The 17,976-nt window shown below is 39.0% G+C and overlaps 1 protein-coding gene across 1 annotated transcript; it reads left to right on the top strand.

The window, feature by feature from the left end:
• The first annotated feature begins 4,141 nt into the window (after positions 1-4,141).
• On the top strand, positions 4,142-16,123 carry mfap3l (microfibril associated protein 3 like). The gene is made up of 4 exons (XM_042512550.1): positions 4,142-4,248; positions 5,573-5,667; positions 6,797-7,208; positions 13,818-16,123. The coding sequence occupies exons 3-4, from the start codon at positions 6,887-6,889 to the stop codon at positions 14,717-14,719; spliced, it is 1,224 nt and encodes a 407-aa protein (XP_042368484.1). The 5' UTR covers positions 4,142-4,248; positions 5,573-5,667; positions 6,797-6,886; the 3' UTR covers positions 14,720-16,123.
• The last annotated feature ends 1,853 nt before the right edge of the window (positions 16,124-17,976 follow it).

Below are 17,976 nucleotides of genomic sequence, written 5' to 3'. Positions count from 1 at the left end.
GCTACGTGGCAGACTGATACCGAAACAAAAATACTGCAAGAAAGGTAAAAAACTTACTTTAAATTGCATTTCAGCAATCTCATTTTTTTTCTTTTTTCTCTCATTATTGCACAAATAAATGACGGCAGATATGTTTCCAGCATGTTAGGATGTTTCTAGGATTTTTGCATGTTTGGGACAATTCTAAGATTTTAAGACATTTCTTGGATTTTAAAATGTTTGTAGGATTTTAGGATGCTTTTATGAATTTAGCATGTTTCTAGGATTTGGGGGAATTTCTAGGATTTTGGGACATTTCTTGGATTTTAAAATGTTTTTAGGATTTAAGGATGTTTGAGAGATTGTAGCACATTTCTAGAGTTTTAGTATGCTTCTAGGATTTTAGGACATCTCAAGGACTTTAGGACACTCCTCTGATTTTAGGAAGTTTCTGGGATTTTTGGACATTTGGGGCTCAGCTAGGAACTCTGTTCAGCTGCAGGGGATCCTCCACTGGCACTTTTTTTTAATAAACAAACTCTATTTTGATGCTGTTTTATGCACTCTGGCACCTTATGTTTATTAAAAGCACAAAAACTTGCATTTTCCCTGGATTTGACTGGACAAATTCATTTTTTAGCTGTGACGTACTGTAACACAGCTGTATTGTGTACTGTGTATCCCCGGCACAGACAAAAGCCGAGACACATCACTTTCATAATAAAGTTTTTCTTAAAACTAAAAGTGGTGCAAGCAATATAACAAACAGTAGTTTCCTCTTTCCTGTGCACCTCTGAAGATGAAACTTTGACTCTACTTCTGTTTTTTTCTCTTTGATTCCAAAAAGTGCAAAGCAAGTGGTTTCTTATCCAAAAACGTAACCTTTTTATTTAGATTAAACACTGCATATTGAAATATTAACATTCAGAAATCATGCTGCTTCCTGTATGTGTCTGATTGGAGAAATGTGTTGTGTATTTGAAGAGCTATCTTCATTTTAAGCAGGTACAGGAGTTTTGAGAATATCACAGAGTCTGGGTTTAATCTACTGAAAAAGATTTAGGTTACTGTTTGTTTAAGCTAAGGATTTAAGGGTCACGTTGGTGTTTGTAACAGTCTTATTGCAGCCTACGAGTTAAAAACTGTGTCTTACCAAAACATTTCAAGTCAACATTTACTTTAACCTTTACAGTCGGACTTATGATTGAGGTAAACGTTCAGCTGGTGCAGCAGGGTGCTGGGGTTTGACCACCTGGTTTTCCTGATGACCTGCAGAAAACCCTGCAGCTTTAGTGGTAACATAACAGCACATACTGACAACAAGAGGGTTTGTGTTTTCCTCTCCTTTGTACAGACTTTCTCCCTGCTGTGGTAATATGTAGCACTTTGTGACCGAGCTCTCGGAGTGTTTGTGTAAAGATGAAACATTCATCCGAAGGGATAACGGGGTCAGTGGGTCGGCTTGTTGCAACACTGCAGGACTGCAACATCACGGTGTGAAGAAATACTCCACTGAAGTGTCCTGACTCCTGGATTTAAAATTTAATTTAGTGAAGGTAAAATATTAGCAGCAGAATGCACTCAAGCATGAGACTGACCCCCTGATGAGTGTTAAATTATGGAGTCATACTTGTGTACAGTCTACAGTAAATACTTGGGCACAGAGGCAGAGTGGGGGGGTTTGGCTACAGCCCCTAATATTTCACCAAAACCCTACATCTTTTAGGTTTTCAAAAAGCGGAAAAACTTCTTCAATCACTGAACTCTACTGGTGTATAGTGGGGTCAAGTGTATGTGCACTTTGGCAAGAAATGTCCAACAAATTGCAAGAAATTAGGAAAAGGGGAAAAGAAAATGATATAAAATTCATTATTTTTTTTAATGAAAAGGGGGAAAAAAATTTTTTTTTTTAAAAATCCAGAAAACTGTTTTCATAAGTATTGTAATAAAATTATAATTGATAGATACATATAATAATTTAAATCTTTTTTTAAAAAATTATTATCACACTATTTTCACTTTTTTGGGGGTAGGGGGTACATTTAAAAAAAAAATTCTTGCTATTTTTTAGATTTTTGGGCCATGTCATGATAAGTGCTCCTTGCCTTCTCATGATTTTGCAAGAAATCAAACCAATTTGCTCAGGTTTCAAAGGGTTAAGGAACAGTTAAGGCAAATTTTCTCATGTATGATGAACACAACCACACACACGACTTTAAATATCCGTATTTTTACGCACAGATGGAGCAGTATTGACACTGTTATTGACTGTTTGCTGAGGCCTTGGTACAGAGTGTCGATTTCAGACTTTAACTGCGGCTTCAAGGTCACTCAGTTATCAACTCTGGCTCACAAACAAACAGCCTGTGCTGCACAGCCTGGATATCCCCTGACTGCGTCTTTATTTAGAGGTGCTTTTGTTCTTCCAATAATGGTTTTTCTTTCGTGGGGAAGTTTGTTGTTTCCTCATGGTTTTCGTGCCCCTGATCATAGTTTCATCTGCTATCCACAACACTGCCGTCTGCCTCGAGTGTCTTTGCATAGTCCAATTTTTCCACTTTAAATTTAATAATAAATGCTGAAATGAACGGTCCATTAAACTGTCACTGTTCCCTGTCTTAAAGCAGGCGTGTTCAGAAAGGTCTATTAACCACACCACAAATTAAATGCACTTTACCTTTATGTTTGAAGGTTTTCATGCCCACCACTCTCTGCTGTGGTCGATTGCAAACTGGAAAGATGCCCAGACTCAGCTGCGGTCTCCTCAAGGAAGCGTCAAGGCCACGCTGCTCAAACATACACCAGAAATACAAACGAGTGGTGAAATTAAAGGACGAAACAACATGAAGTGCTGCAGTAAGCCTCTTTGGCATCTCATATAGGTGTTAAAATTTAGTGATTTTAAATCTGTGCCAATCAATTACTGGCGAGTCAAATGACTAAATTTAATGTACAAGGGGTTTCTGCTCATAGTGACAAACAAACAGGTAATTTACACCCAGATTTCCAGTATTTCTGAGCCTCGTGGAGCATTCGTGGCAGGTAAAGAAACAGATGTTACACTCATCAAAACATCGAAACAGAACTTGGAAGAGAGTGACGACTGGACTTTCTGTTGTCCAGTAAATCTCTATGAACTTAAAGGTTCAGTGTGTAGAATTTAGGGGCATAATAAGAAATAATAATAAAAATAAAATAAAAAATAAAAGTAATAATCATTATGTTTTCAATGCCTACAGAAATGGACATGTTGCATCACAATTTTTCTACAAAAGCCCAGAATTGACAAACTAAACACTTGCTCTAAATAGGGCCATTCACATTTTGGTTTTGGCCACCTTATAGCACAGTGTCGGTGTTCACAACACCTTGGCAAAGGCCACTCTACTTTTTCTACTTTTCTTTTCTTTTTTTCCCTCTCTGATTCGAGAGCGTCTGTTGAGACCGCTCGACCACGTCTAGGTAAGCTGGTTCTTTTTGGCTCCGTTTTTTTCAAACATTTCACCAAACATTTGTTTTCCAGCTATTAACTCAACACACTGAGCATGCCACTCTCCATTCATTCATATTTTTAAAAAATGTAATTATGATAATACTGAAAATTATTTTTCCCTAGCTTTTTTGAAAATAAATTTCGAAATCAACAAATTCCTTGCCCATTTCCCCATGTTTTTGAAAGAAATCGCACATATGTGCTTACAGTTCAAAGGTTTCAGTACTTGCGAAATGCGTCTGTGAGAAACATGGATGTATTATAGTGAAATCAAGGTTTTATAAGGGTTCAGAGGTGACCATGCCTTTTGTTTACGGCTCCTTTTTTTTGCCCCCTAGTGGCCAAAATGTCAAATAATGCAGCTTTAAACATAACTAAGCAAACAAAAGTGACAAATCTGTCATAATCATGATTTATAATTAGTTATTACATGTTAACTATTTGTTGAGAGGTTAAAATGAAATTTTGAAATACGCTCAGATGCCCCAAGGTCCAAAATTTTGTGTTGTAGAATATCAGCAAAATGATAAATATTTCAGAATAGTAAAATACTCTAAATCATTGTCTTTATAGCCGTTTTTTAAATTTTATTGTATTGTCCCACCTGCAATGGCAATGCAACCCCAGCAACTTGGCGATGTTGCCACCCAGTCTGTACCAAAGGTCTGGAGCTCAGTCGCCGGTTACATAGCGGATGAGCGGCGGTAGGGGGAGGATGGAGACACCGGAGAAATAGCTAACGACACACCATCGACCCTGGCTCGACAGACCGCGATGTGAGTACGACAAGTGCCGTTTATCAACCGGGAAATGTGACATTTAGTCGGTTTTAGTCAACGTTTAAGCCGCTAACGTCGACGCTGAGGTGGCGCTTTGCCGGACCGTTGGTGAGGAGGTAACGTTTCTGCTTTTCTCGGCACAAATTCAGCGCTTTAAACGCTTTCTACCGACGATTTAGACTATTATCCGCCGTTTATTTACTATTAGCCGTAGCTACGCGTTAAATCATGTGTCGTTTTGCGGGTATGAAAGATGCCACCGCTTGTTTGCAGTTCTGGAAAGGTCCCGTGATATAAAACCACCGTCCAGCACATAGCCGTGTCCCACGCCCCTGTTTCGTGTATGTCTAGCGTTTTTACACGGCACCGTTTGAAATGACACAATCTTAAAATCACGCTCACTTAATGATCAACACATACATTAAACTGTGACATCGGTATATGTCAATAATTGTATCGCGTAAAGTAGGAAACGATGCCATCTTCGGGGGCTGCATGTGTAGCAAAGGAACGAACCAGAGAGTAGACGGAGCCCGCACATAGCTCCGTTATGTTGTTGTAGTGTGGCTTTGTTTTTGTATTAGATGCTGTTATAACACAGGAGAAAACTAATTGCTTAACTAACGTTACAAATTATGTATTGCAGTGTTATTACATGTTATAGATGCCTGTATGTTTTTTAAATTATTATTATTTTTATGTGGTATAGCGGATTTTAGCTGTAAACGCGTATTTTGAGCTATATTTGATGAAACCTCTGGCTAAATGCTGATGTTTAGTATTTTCAGTCAGCTAAGTCCACATGAATATGATCATTGTGTTAGTAAAATGGTGCAGATGCCAAAGCTTTAAATACAGGATGTTTTCCATGACGGAAACTGGAAAGATTACTGTCATAATCACTGCACACTGTCAACAACAGTGTCCAAAAGTACTGTATTTAATTTATAATAATACAAAGGTGAAAAATCAATGTACTATGTGGACATTTGTTAAGTTATAGCTGTCAGTTTTTGGTCTGCATTTTTGATAATTAGGGACTGGGGCAGACGCTTCGTTTTCTTTCTTTTTCATTATGTATTTATTTATTTTACATTAATTTATATTTAAATATTAATGCAATTTTTTTTCATGAGTGTATATTAAATATGTCTGTCTAGCTATTTATTTACCTGCTTTTAGTCACTGCAGCCTTGTGTGTTTGCATGTGTTTCTGCTGTGTTTTAATCTATAACTGTTGTTTTGATTCACTTATGTCATGTGCTGCTGCTATTACAATGCAATTTCCCTTTGGGGATTAATAAAGTTTATCTATCTATAGATTTTAAAAACTTTTAGGTTTATCCACGGACCTTCAAGACTCTGATGCCTGAAGAATGGACTACAACAACGGCTCAGTTGGCAGCTTGTGAGAGGGTGAGATACTCTGTTAAACAAATGCGTACATGCGTACATGGGGCCCTTTCACTGTCTGGCTACATGCAACTTAGGGGTTAATGCAGTGATCTAATGTAACCGAAAAATGACAGGGTACAACCTTAGAGACGATATTAGTGTGTAACTATGTGTCAGGATTATTACTTTATTAATTTAATTAAATTGTATTCCTTTAGCTGTGTTTGTTCCTTCTTTTTTTAAAAATATGTTATAATTATTTTTCTTTTTTCTTTTTCTCCTCATCTCTAATATGTCCTTGGGAATATTGCAGATCTGATATTTATTTTGTGATGGATTTTTGATTTGTTTTTGTCTAAATTTTCAATAAAAACTTTACTCCTTTTGTATGCTGGTTACTTAGTGCAAACCAGTTTCATTTTGGCCAAATTTTAAATGAGACATAGAATAAAGCAAGTTTTAAGAAACACCACTATTTTAATCTTACAGTATGATTTTTTCTTATGGAAGCATTTGTCACACATGATGTGTCCAAGTGAAATGTGAAATTCAAACAAAAGTCTATTTTGCAAAATTTGGCTCTGATAAATGGTTCAATTTTGGTGATTTTTTTTAAATTAAAAAAAATGGTGGTAAAAAAATACAAAATACAACCTCTTAAATATGTATGCTCCTCCCCTCAGCCTAAATAAAAAAACAAGTCCCTCCTCAGTGCATCTAAAAGTATTTGACCTCCCCGCCCTCTCATAAATAACAAACAGTCCATGAACTAAATCAGTATTTTTAAATACATTTGGAAGAAAATCGTTCAACAGGCAACTATTTCGACAGTCAGGTAGAGGTGTAAGTAATTTTTCAAGGTGTCTCAAGCTTCTTAAATGTGCAGATGACTGTTTTATATTATTGCACATTGAAATCCTTTGGGTTTGGGCTGTTGATTGACAACAGACGAGCAATTTAAAACTTGACTGTGGTTCTGCATAATTGTTATTTTCTGATGTTTTATTATCAAAATATTCATCAGCTGCAGTGTATTTATGTTTGCTCGTGTCAGCTCCACCTGCTGAGCATCGAGTCCTAAACATGCAGTGTTTGTTTTGTCCTGTGCCATCTCTTACTAATACATTTATTCACCTTTTTTGTTTTCTAGTGAGATGCTTGAAGTCGAAGCGCTGAATACCAAATTGCCTTCTTCTACTATCAAGAGATAGCCAGTCTGCTGGATGGAGACGCGGGAGGAATGACAGAGTCTCTTCCCCCCAGGGTGACACACCGACAGTTGGAGAAAATGCACTGGGCCGCTGGATATGTTTCTCTGGTCCTGGCGTCCCTTATCGCCTCTCACACCGCCGGGGCCTTATCGGTGGACACGGACGGAAACCGTACAGAGAGCAGCAACGTGACAGACGGCGGATCTGTCCCAGTTGTGTTCACTAAAGTGAGCCAGATAATTGCCCGGGAGGGGAGCTGCGCGCTGATTGATTGCAATGTCACCGGAGAGCCGTTCCCCAGCGTTCAGTGGTTCAACTCCCATGGAGACCGTCTGGACACGGAGACGAATGGTGAGACAGTCTGCACTGTTACTTTAAACCTGGTTTCCTGTTCTCTTTGTCACCGGTGCTGCCCGTCACTCAGTTATAATTTAATTAGCAGCAATTCAAAAGAGCGTCAGCTTTCTGAAAGTTAAATTTAGGACCTTAAGATGCATTTCTTCATTGGAGCAAATTAGTTAGTAACCATAAACGTTAACATGCAAACTGTTGGGTCAGAAGAGGTACAACTTAGATCCTTTATTTAGTAAATGACGACTAAGAAAAACTCTGCACTGAAACCCAGTAACTGTCAGATTAACTCTTTGACATGGCCCAACAGAAAAAAGGAAGCATTTTGCCAGAAATAAAAAGTTACAATATAATTATCTGAAAATAAGCAATAAAAAAAAAAGAAAAGTAAAAACAAAAACAAACAACACAATGACCCCAGAATTGCTGAAAATCGAAAAATATACTTGTTTTCTGACTAATAATTTAAATTAATTTCTTACTAAATTACTTAATTTAAGTTTTCAGGCAGTTATCAGCAGTTTAATTAGTTTTTTAAATTTCATGGCATTTTCTTGTCACCTTTTCCTAATTTCTAGCAATATGTAGGAAATTTTGTTCAATGTTGCTCGTTGCCTTTTCATGTTTTTGAAAGAAATCAAACCGATTTGCTCAGGGTGTAAAGGGTTAAACAGCTTGTGAAAGGTGTCTGAATGCAGCCCAAGAAAACAGATGTCCACCCAGGCTTCAAAGGGTTAAAGACATGCATCCTGATCGTGTTGTTTAAACAAAAACTGGCTCAGTTTGGATGGTTCGAGTTATCCGGGAGGCCGCTTTAACGTGTGGGTACATCACAGTATTTAAAAATAGCCACAAATCCATCTTATACTCTCTTAAAGGTTGTTTTGGCTCGAGGCTGAGTAACATTTCCTGGTGTCATAGATGGAGCCAGTAGTTTGTGCTGCAGAAATGAACCGTGAAGCCTCTAGTTTTGGAAAAGGCTTCAAGAATCTGCACAATACTTAAAGGTTTACTGTGCAGAATTTTTCCTAAAAACAATTAATATACATAAACTCTCAATCACGTAGAAGTGAGCGGTGTCGTGTTTTTCTGCAGAGACTCTAACTGCTGCCTGTATTGTCTTATTTTCTGTGTTCTGGACGTGTACGGGCGCGTATCCTCACAGCACTCAGGTGAGGTCGGCTTCATAAAAAAGGTAGCGACCAGGTGACGGGCCGTAAGCAGCAGCATTTCAGAGAGGCAGCACCAGAAAAAAGCACATATAGTGAGGCGAAAAGCCAAATGCAGGTGAATCTGTTTGAGCTTTGAGAGTTTCATTTTCACCTGCAGGCGTGTTTACAAACAGAAACTGATAATCCTTCACGATGTACCTTTAACATTATACTGATAAAATAAAATGAATACACATATAAATTCCTCCTTGACTGCATGTCAGACTTTTTGAACATACTTCCACTTTAAAAAATGGTTTCAAGGTTTAATTGTTTGCTCAATCAAATAAACATGTTTTAGTTTTATTCCTTTAAGGGCCAGTGTAACTCATAATAATAGTTGTGTGATACCATCATACAGTGAAACTGTGATATTTTCTGAGACATTTATCGTACCCTGAAAATCTCATAATATTACAGCCCTAATTGTGATAGCTTATATTGTCTGGAAAAGTCATTTAGAAACTCTTAATGAATTAAAAAAACTGATCAAATGTCTGTTTATGACTAATCCAGTGAATCAAATTACTGACACGTAAAGAAACGTCATTAAATTGAAAATCACGCTAATTTGAAAATCTTAGGAAGCAATGCAGGTCATTCATTTGCAAAACTGCCGCCATAAATATTAAAGAGGATGGTTACTGTAGTACAAACAGTACGGCTGACACATTACGGATTGTTTATCTGCTCCATAGACACATATATCACATTACACATCATCCTACCCAGCAGATCTTTTATTTAGAGTTAACGGGCATACCTGATGTACTTTAACAAAGATAATGTATAAAGGATACTCACAGAAAAGTGGGAAAAAAGGGCTGCTTCTCTTTACACGCGTCCTCACGGGTGTATCCTGATGCTTTGATGCCAACATGTGATGGAAAACAACACATGCAGGTGTTTTAGTGCGCGTCATGTGCTGCTGGTGTGTTTCCCCGCTCATCTCTGTTGGGACAAAAGAAGAAATGTTACAAATATTGAACAGGAAATCAATCCTGGTTGAGTCTCATCAATGCAGCTATCAGCGTTTAAAAACTGACGTCAGGACGTTTGTCGTCGGTCCTCGTGTTCTTAGTCATGTTTTCACTCTGATTAGACGGCCTTCAGTTTCCTGAGGGATTAATTAAGCTCAATTATGGCACATTTTTCTCTGGCAGCAGTGATTATTTTCGTGCTGTGATGGCAGGCGTTTGCCAGGAAGTCATTCGGAAAGTTTTTACTACTCATTTTCATTCACGCTCAGCCTCCTTCGTCTGTGTTTTGGAACGCAGAGTGAGGAGTTGTTTTGATGCTTCTGCTGAGCCGGCCTGTTGAAACCTGCCGTCAAAGAGGAGCAGCGTTATTATGACCCACAAACCCAGAGCAGCGTCTGCGCCATCGCAGCACTGCTCCCCTGGGCCACGCTCAGGATGTAATTTGGGAAGGGGAGACTTTCGCCACATCAGGCAGCACTGTTTCTTTCTTTTTATCGCTGCTTTTTATTCGCTGCAAACTCGCTCGTAGTATTGGGCAGCACTTCTGTGGCATGACGTGATCTGGTGGTGGAGGTAAAATTAGAAATCTCGCTCTCTCATGAAGAGGCGGATGGGCGGGACGCTGTTGTCGGCCAGGCTGCATTTCCTGACCGCCCATTCATGTCCTCGTGAGGACAGCAGCGTGGGAAACGGAGCCAGCAGGGCAGTTTCTGTGGTCTCTTCCAGACTTCAGACTATAGATTCAGAGATTCGCCCTCTGCGATATCTGTCCGTCTTTACTCCCACACGGTGCAGACAGCGAGTAGCTGAGGAGGAGTTGAATTCACTGAAACTTTGCTGCCGTTGGATAAAATGCTGGTCTGGGAATCGTTTTTGAAGGGGAAACAGTTAGCCTGGCTCTGTATGAGGGTGCGCACAGATTTAGAGCACAAAAACGTCTTTTTAACACAAAGCGTTTGATACCAGGCTGAAGAGTCACTGTGTGACTTTTTACGTTACACGAACTTAAAAATCCAGAGTTAAAGGTTATTCTTCAACCTGAACTCAGTTTTCTTCTTGTTTTGTGTCAGAGAGACTTATGGGAACACCTTTTTTTTCTCAGATCGTTATTACACGTGTGGGATCCCTGCAGAGATCAGAGATCGACGTCTCTGTCAAAGATCCTTTTTGTTAAATCAGCAACAGACCTGAAATTGCTGTTGTCAAATCCAGCAGACTCCATTTAAATAAACGGTTACTTAATCATCGCAAAACACACACACACAACTCACAGGAGCTGTCAGATGAAATTTCGATTTCTGGTTAAAAAAAAGGCTCGAACGTTTTATCCAACAGCAGATTGTTTGGCCGCTGGTTAAAAAGTTGCACAGTAACATTATAGCACATCGTCAAAACACCGGCTGATGGATTTGAGTTTGCTGTTCTGTCTTGAACTTGCATGAAATTCACGTAAGCGAGCTCGTCTGTTCCACGCAGACTCGCTGTTTCCTCGTTTTCCGTCTTTATGCTAAGACGAGCGAACCATCTGCTGCCCTCTGTCTTTAACAGAGAGACGAGAGAGGCATCGGTCCTCTTATCTAACTCTCCGTCAGAAAGCAAATACACGTATTTCCCAAAATGTCGCACTATTCCTTTGAACTGCAGAGAGGCTGTCACATCGCCATGTGGGTCGATGAGTTTATCAGTCAAAATAACCTCGTCGCCTCGATAAGAACTGATACCCAAAGCAAATAACCACAGCAAAAAAATAAAAAATAAATAAAGAAATCACACAAAAGGCTTTGTGAGCCCAGACTGCACACACGCTCAGGTTTGTACATTTGAAGCCATTTAAACAATAAACATACACGTCCGGCTACAAAGCACGTTTGATGCAGACTCTAACGCAGATACCATCACGGTGTTAGTCACCACACGTGTCCACTGACTGCTGCTGCTCGTCACTACACGTTTGACCTGTGTCCATGTGATAAAGCCTGAGCTAATCTGCTTGATTTTTTCAAAATTTTAAATAGTTTTTATTGTTTTTCAGTAGCATAAACAGGACAAACCTCTATATACAGATCAGGACAGCAAAAATTCAATCAAGAGAAAAAAGAGGGAGGGGGGGGGTTAAAGGAAGTCTATGAAAGAGAGAGAAAATAAATTAATAAAAATAAAAAATCAATTATGGATGTAGCTGCAAAATTAACATACTTGAAGTAATCTACAAAAGGCTGCCAAAATATATAAAATGTGTCTTGTTTTATTTTCTCTACTTCCAAGTGTTTCATTACGTCAGTTAGATTTGAATGTGCTGAGTGTGATCAGTCTCTGTTAAATCTGCTTGATTTGTTTGAAAGACATGGGAAGAAGGCAATGTAAAAAGTACATAAAATAACCTGAAGTTAGTTAAATAAATAGATAAAAAAATAAATTAAATTTAAAAAAGAAGAAAAAACAAGACTTAACAAAAAGTGCTTAAAACTGTATAATTCTTCAACATAATTTTAAATATGTAATTATGATAATTATAAATACAATTTCCCCCCTACCTTTTTGTTTTTTCCTCAGCTTTTTATTTATTTACTTTTTTAAAATTAAATTTAATACTAATGACTAATCTTTTGCAGTTTGTAGAACATTTGTCACCATGTTGCTCATTGCCTTTTTCCCATGTTTCTGAAATAAATCACACCAATTTGTTTAGGGCACAAAGGTTTAAATACCTGTGAAAGCATCTGAAAGCAACGCAGGAGAAGTCATGTCGCTTTAGGTCTTGAAGGATTTAACATTTTTTAAATGTTCTGGTTGTTAATGGACAGATGAGTCGCTGGTTAGCTCACTTTAATTTGCTTTAATGGTGTTGTGTGTGTTGTAATGCTTTTTTATTGTAACTGCTCCGGCATGTAAATCGATGGTTGTTGTTGTGATTACTCAAACCTCAGCACGCCGAGCAGCCACCTGTTCAAATATTGAAGGCGCGGCAGGAATAATAAGGTCATTGCTGCTCTCCTGCCTGAACTCAGTCTGATATAAATATACATTACACACTAACGATGCACACACACACAACATAAAGTGGTTTTACATTTCGGAGCCAAAGGTTGAGATAAGCACAGATGGAGGCTCAGACATGAGATCACAGAGTCGCTGCTGCTCCGAAGACTTTACGCACGCTGACAAATTGCTTCCTGGCATAAAAGCATTTGTTTTTTTCCATTGATTTAAAATATGTGCCAAAACATCGTGTTCTCTGGAGCTGTCAGATTCTCTAAAAACGGAGTTAAAACAGAAGTACAACGTAAGCAAATGTGAGTGAGCGATTTCCTTTTAGAAAGCAGCAAACATCAGCGTTTACTGTCGAGAGTTTACTGTCGAGTCACAGCAGAGGAACAGATGCATTAAGAGGATTTTTAGGGTTTAAACTTTGACCTCTGTGCATATTTAGTGGGTTATGTGGTTTCAGTGAATAATTGTGCTTTTAAAAGGCGGTCAGCAAATTTCCTCACTGCATGCTACCAAAAGCGATGGACAGGTTGTGTTATGTGAGCAAACAGATTTTGAGAATTTGTAGCTTGTCATCACTGATATTTTCAGGTTAAATTCAATTTAGATTTAATTTTATTACCTTTGCATTATGGCTGTCAAACAATTAATTTTTTAAAAAATCGAGATTAATCGCAGAATTTCTGTAGTAAAACAGCTATTAATCACATTTTTAATAGTTTAAGAAAAAACAAAACTCAGGTTGTAACATACCAGTTTGCCTCCAGAGCCCAGTTTGACTTCTTGTTTTGTTTCAGCCAACTGTGGAAGCAAAGAAGAGACGAAAGTGTTTGAATTTTAACAGCCACTGAATATTTAGTATTAAAGTTAAACACCACTAAAATAAGTTATTTTGAAAAACACCTAAGTGTAATGTTTGTTCCAAAGTCACCCCTCTGAAAGGTAAATAAACTAAATTCAAATTTATTTTTTACCCAATGTTCACAATTTAAGATAAAAAAGTTCTAGGTTCAGAATTTCAAAAATAAAGAAAAAAATAGATTTACGTGGCTCAAATTTGGTGAAATTCAGGTCTAAATATTCAAGGTGCAAAAAGTTAACTAACTAAGCCCCATCGTTCTCCCTCGCAGTCACCTGTGGGAGAGTAATTTGTGCTTGTGCCCCTTTTTTGTTTTGTTTTTTGTTTTGGCAAATGAAAGGGAACTTTGGACCTGATGTTCTGCTGCTCCATCTGTGCCCAGAGTACACTCTGCTCTTTGAGAGTGTGGTGCAATGATAAACCGAGTGTATACATTACAAAAGCACTCCTAATGAGTGCAAAATTTAAAATTCAAACATCATAAAAATACACAGGAGTGGAGCTTTAACGGTTTGTCTGTTCTGACTCGGCGTTCGCCATATTCATGACCGTTGTGCGTCTCTGTCTGTAGGAGAGAAGTGGTGGCTGCTGGACTCTGGCGTCCTCAACATCACCAGCATCGAGTTTGCAGACCGCGGAAAGTACACCTGCATGGCGTCAAACGTGCACGGCAGCTCCAACTGCACAGTGACGCTGCGAGTGGTCTTCACTAACGGCGACATGGGCGTGTACTACATGGTGGTGTGTCTGGTCACCTTCACCATCATCATGGCGCTGAACGTCACTCGCCTCTGCATGATGAGCAGCCACCTGAAGAAGACGGAGAAAGCCATCAACGAATTCTTCCGCACCGAGGGCGCCGAGAAGCTGCAGAAAGCCTTCGAGATCGCCAAGCGAATCCCCATCATCACCTCGGCCAAGACGCTGGAGCTGGCCAAGGTCACGCAGTTCAAGACCATGGAGTTCGCGCGGTACATCGAGGAGCTGGCGCGCAGCATCCCGCTGCCGCCGCTCATCATGAACTGCCGCACCTTCATGGAGGAGATCCTGGAGGTGGTGGGGGTGGAGGAGATGAGGCACACCTTCGTCAGGCAGGCGCCCGAGGGATGCCGGGAGACGGTGAGCAGAGCCATCGGGGCGAGAGACGTCTTCACCATCCTGCAGGAGAGGGAGCGAGGGCGGGAGAGGGAGCGCAGCGAGTCCCCCGCCGCCGACTCGGACAACTCCTCCGTTCACGAGCAGCCACAGCACATTGCCATCCAGGTGTCGGTCCACCCGCAGCTCGCCATCGGCGGTTACATCGAAGCTCCACCTCAGCCAGAAGCCTCCTCGCCTCCTCCTTCCTCCCCACCTCCACAAACTCCTGTCGACCACCAGGAGCAGCCTGAGGCGGAGGGGGAGCAGGACCCGGCTGCGTCCGAACCAACAAATAAGGCCGCGTCCTGCCAGGTGTTTTACGAGAGCCATGTGTGACGAAACAAACAAACCCTGGAGGAGCGACGAGTTTTCCTGCTATGCATTTCCACTTGAAGACAAAAAAAAAAAGGTCAAACATTTTTAATTTCACATTTTTTGGAGAAACAATCATTTTTATTTATCTTTTCTGATGGAACAATCTCTTAAAACCTTTGTAGGCGGCTCCACCGAGAATAAATCGTGAGGTTTTTAGTCACTCAAGCAGGTTTTCTCACTCTGGACTTTCAGGCTTGAATGTACACGATGAGGAGGGCGGATCGATATTATTATTAATGTAAGAAGCAGTGAATTGTAAAGGGACATTTCCTGTGTTGAGATTTTCATAGCTATTATTTAATGAATTCGGGTGTTTCACTCTCGGGGGGGTAAAATGATTTCTCAGTTTTTAGTTTCTTACAGTGCTAGGGTTTTTACGACTAACTCCAGAAATCTGCCTCAAGCTGCTTTCATGACGTTTTTTCAAACCATGAAAGCTAAGCTTCCTTCATCCACTCAAGAATTCACATCCAGCTGCTGTTACAGCCGATCCGCTGTTAATGTACGACGTCCCGCTCACCTACAGATGCATGCTGGGCTGAAAAAAGAGAGTTTGGTCACCATTTCATGATTGTACGGCCTACTGTGTTTCTACTAAAAAAAAACAAAACAAGTAAGCCGAGTTAATCTATGTGTGTACAGTATATTTCCTGGGTCTCACACACAGACACACACACACACCTCTGGGTAGTTTTTGTCTGTTTCATTTGAAATATTTTAAGAGTATTATTATAACCCATCGTGGTGTGATTTTTGTTTCTCGGCTAAACATTTTTTTGTCGTCTCCTTTCTCCTCCGTAGAGAAGCGTAGCTTTTTTTCTTCCATGTGCTGTTTTAGGGTTTTAATTTCCTTCCAGACCTGATCTCAGCATCGTCCTGCTCCTGCAGAGGCTTTACAGTACAGTCGCGTTTCTGCTGCATGTGAGAGCGGACAGTGGGACTGAAACGACTCTTTTTTTTCTCCCTTTGCTTGGCTAACAGTCCAGTCTGTGGCGGAGATGAACTGGGTGCTGTTCTGCTTTTACTGGTGCTCTTGAGATGGCTCTTTTTTTGTAGTGGAATAAAATGAAAGTGCTGTGTAAAAAAAAAAAAAAAAAAAAAAAAAAAAGTTTGGCAGTTTGGTCAGTTTTTTTTTCATCCATCTGTCTTACAAGCATCTAACTTTTTAAACCTGTTCATAAATGTGTGCAACATTAAAAAAATGTGTTGTTTTTGTAGTTATGAGCAGTTCTGGTAGAAGCCAGACAAACACTGATATGTCTACTATTGTGTTAGTGCCCCACCCACTATTTTGGGAGAATTAACACTTTGAAACCTGAGCAAATGGGCTTGATTTCTTTCAACAACAAAGGAAGAAGAAAATGAGCAACAAAAAATGGCCCAAAAATTAAGGTTTAAGTGCTAAAAATAATATAATAATATTATTTGCAATATATAATTATAAGATTTATAAACAGATTTTTCTGGACAATTTTTGTCATAATATTTAATATCCCTCCTCAAGCTCATTTTTAGGTTATTCTACAACTTTTTTGCGATTTGTGGGACATTTCTCGCTAAGTTGCACATTTCCATTGGGTGCACTATCACTATCAATGTTGCTGCAAATTATTAACATATCCCAGGCTGTAATAATTAAAAAGAAAATTTACTTTGCGTGTACAATATTGAAAATAATTCATTTTTTCCTGTGTGTTTTCTTTTAAAAACATAATGACATCATGACAAAAACCTGGCATTTAAAGGGTTAAAAATCTGAAAATTAATGAATATTTGATATATATGATTAGGACTGATGGTTAAAAATTAAACTCAATGAAAGTAGAAAACAATATTAATATAGAATTTTTTTAAGTTTGAAAAGAGGGCTCTAAAAAACATAATATACAAAAGAAAACAGTCCTAAATTATAGCCCACACATACACACTGAGTAAGATAAACTTGTCACCTTTCTTAGCAGTGGTAACCATGGTTACGAGCCCGTCTCTTCTGATGTGACATAAAGCTGACGGAGGAAATGGATCTGCAGAGAGCTGGAAACCTTCAGCCATCTGTCAGAGAGCGAAGCTGTTTGCAGAAGAGAAGAGTGAAAAATGTCCTTAAAGATTTGAACTCTTACTCTGGAAGTGACAGGTGACGAGAGCTTCCAGCATGCACCCTGTTTTTGAAGAAACATCTTTAGATTAACCCTTTGAGTACTCAGCAAATTTGCTGTATTTCTTTCAAAAGCGCTGGCAGAAGGCAATGTACAATTAAAAAAAGAATTGAAAAAAGTAAATAAAAAAAAGTCAGAAATTAATAAAAAGTTACAAGAAAATTACCTTAAAATATGCAACAAAAAATAAAAGTAAAAAAACAAGAATATTACCTTAAAATAAGCAATAAAAGAATAAAAGTAAAAAAACCAAGAATATTACCTTAAAATAAGGAAAAAAAAAAAAAAAGTTAAAAACAAACAAGAAAATGACCTTAAGCAAATTCTAAAAAAAAGAGCATTAAAAAAATCAATTTTCTTTCTGTAATATAATTTTAAATATATAATTATGAAATTCACAAAAATAGTTTTCTCCAATTTTTCCCTGTTTTTTTGATCATATCTAATAATCCTTCCAGCTATTTCTTTTGTTTTTTGCGCAATATCAGGACATTTCTTGCCAAGTTGCTCACTGTCGTCTTCCCCATGTATTCAAAAGAAAATAATATGTGAATTTTATTTTGGACTTAAGTGTGTAAATCTGCTGTTTTTGTGAGGCAGCAGAGGCTCACTGGAACCAGCAGGAGAACAAACTGAGACCAGTGTCAGGTTGAGACATGAATGATAGATGTCCTGTAACGGGACACGAGGAGCAGTCGGACTCTCAGCTGCTGTCAGGAGCTACTCACAAACTAAAAACTGAGGGGACTTTTCACAAAGGCCGCTCTGTGTTTGGGAAGTGGCTGCCCCTGTCATCTCCCCCAAACTCACTGCAGCCAAAACCTCTCCTAATCCACTCCCACCCTGCGGTGCCAACAGTAAAACCACTGTTAACAGGGACAGTAATGCAGACGGACACTGCGCTGTTGAGCTTTTGCAAGACGAAAATGAGAACAGGACCTCATAGTGTGGCGTACTAATGAAAAGAGAGGGTGGAAAAATTACATGAACGTCTTAGCAGTAAAGCTCAGGACTATTTAGGTCAATAACCCTTCGAAACCTGAGCAAATATGTTTGATTTCT

Source organism: Plectropomus leopardus, chromosome 23 (genome assembly GCF_008729295.1).
Source record: "Plectropomus leopardus isolate mb chromosome 23, YSFRI_Pleo_2.0, whole genome shotgun sequence".
In the NCBI taxonomy this organism is placed as follows: Eukaryota; Metazoa; Chordata; class Actinopteri; order Perciformes; family Serranidae; genus Plectropomus; species Plectropomus leopardus.
Note: the sequence above shows the minus strand (reverse complement) of the source record. Positions and strands in the feature narration are given on the sequence as shown.

Excerpts from the sequence above, each read along its gene's own strand:
- mfap3l (XM_042512550.1), top strand. The coding sequence starts at position 6,887 with ATGACAGAGTCTCTTCCCCCCAGGGTGACACACCGACAGTTGGAGAAA. Across the intron at positions 7,209-13,817 it reads TCTGGACACGGAGACGAATG|GAGAGAAGTGGTGGCTGCTG; the intron begins GTGAGACAGTCT and ends CTCTGTCTGTAG.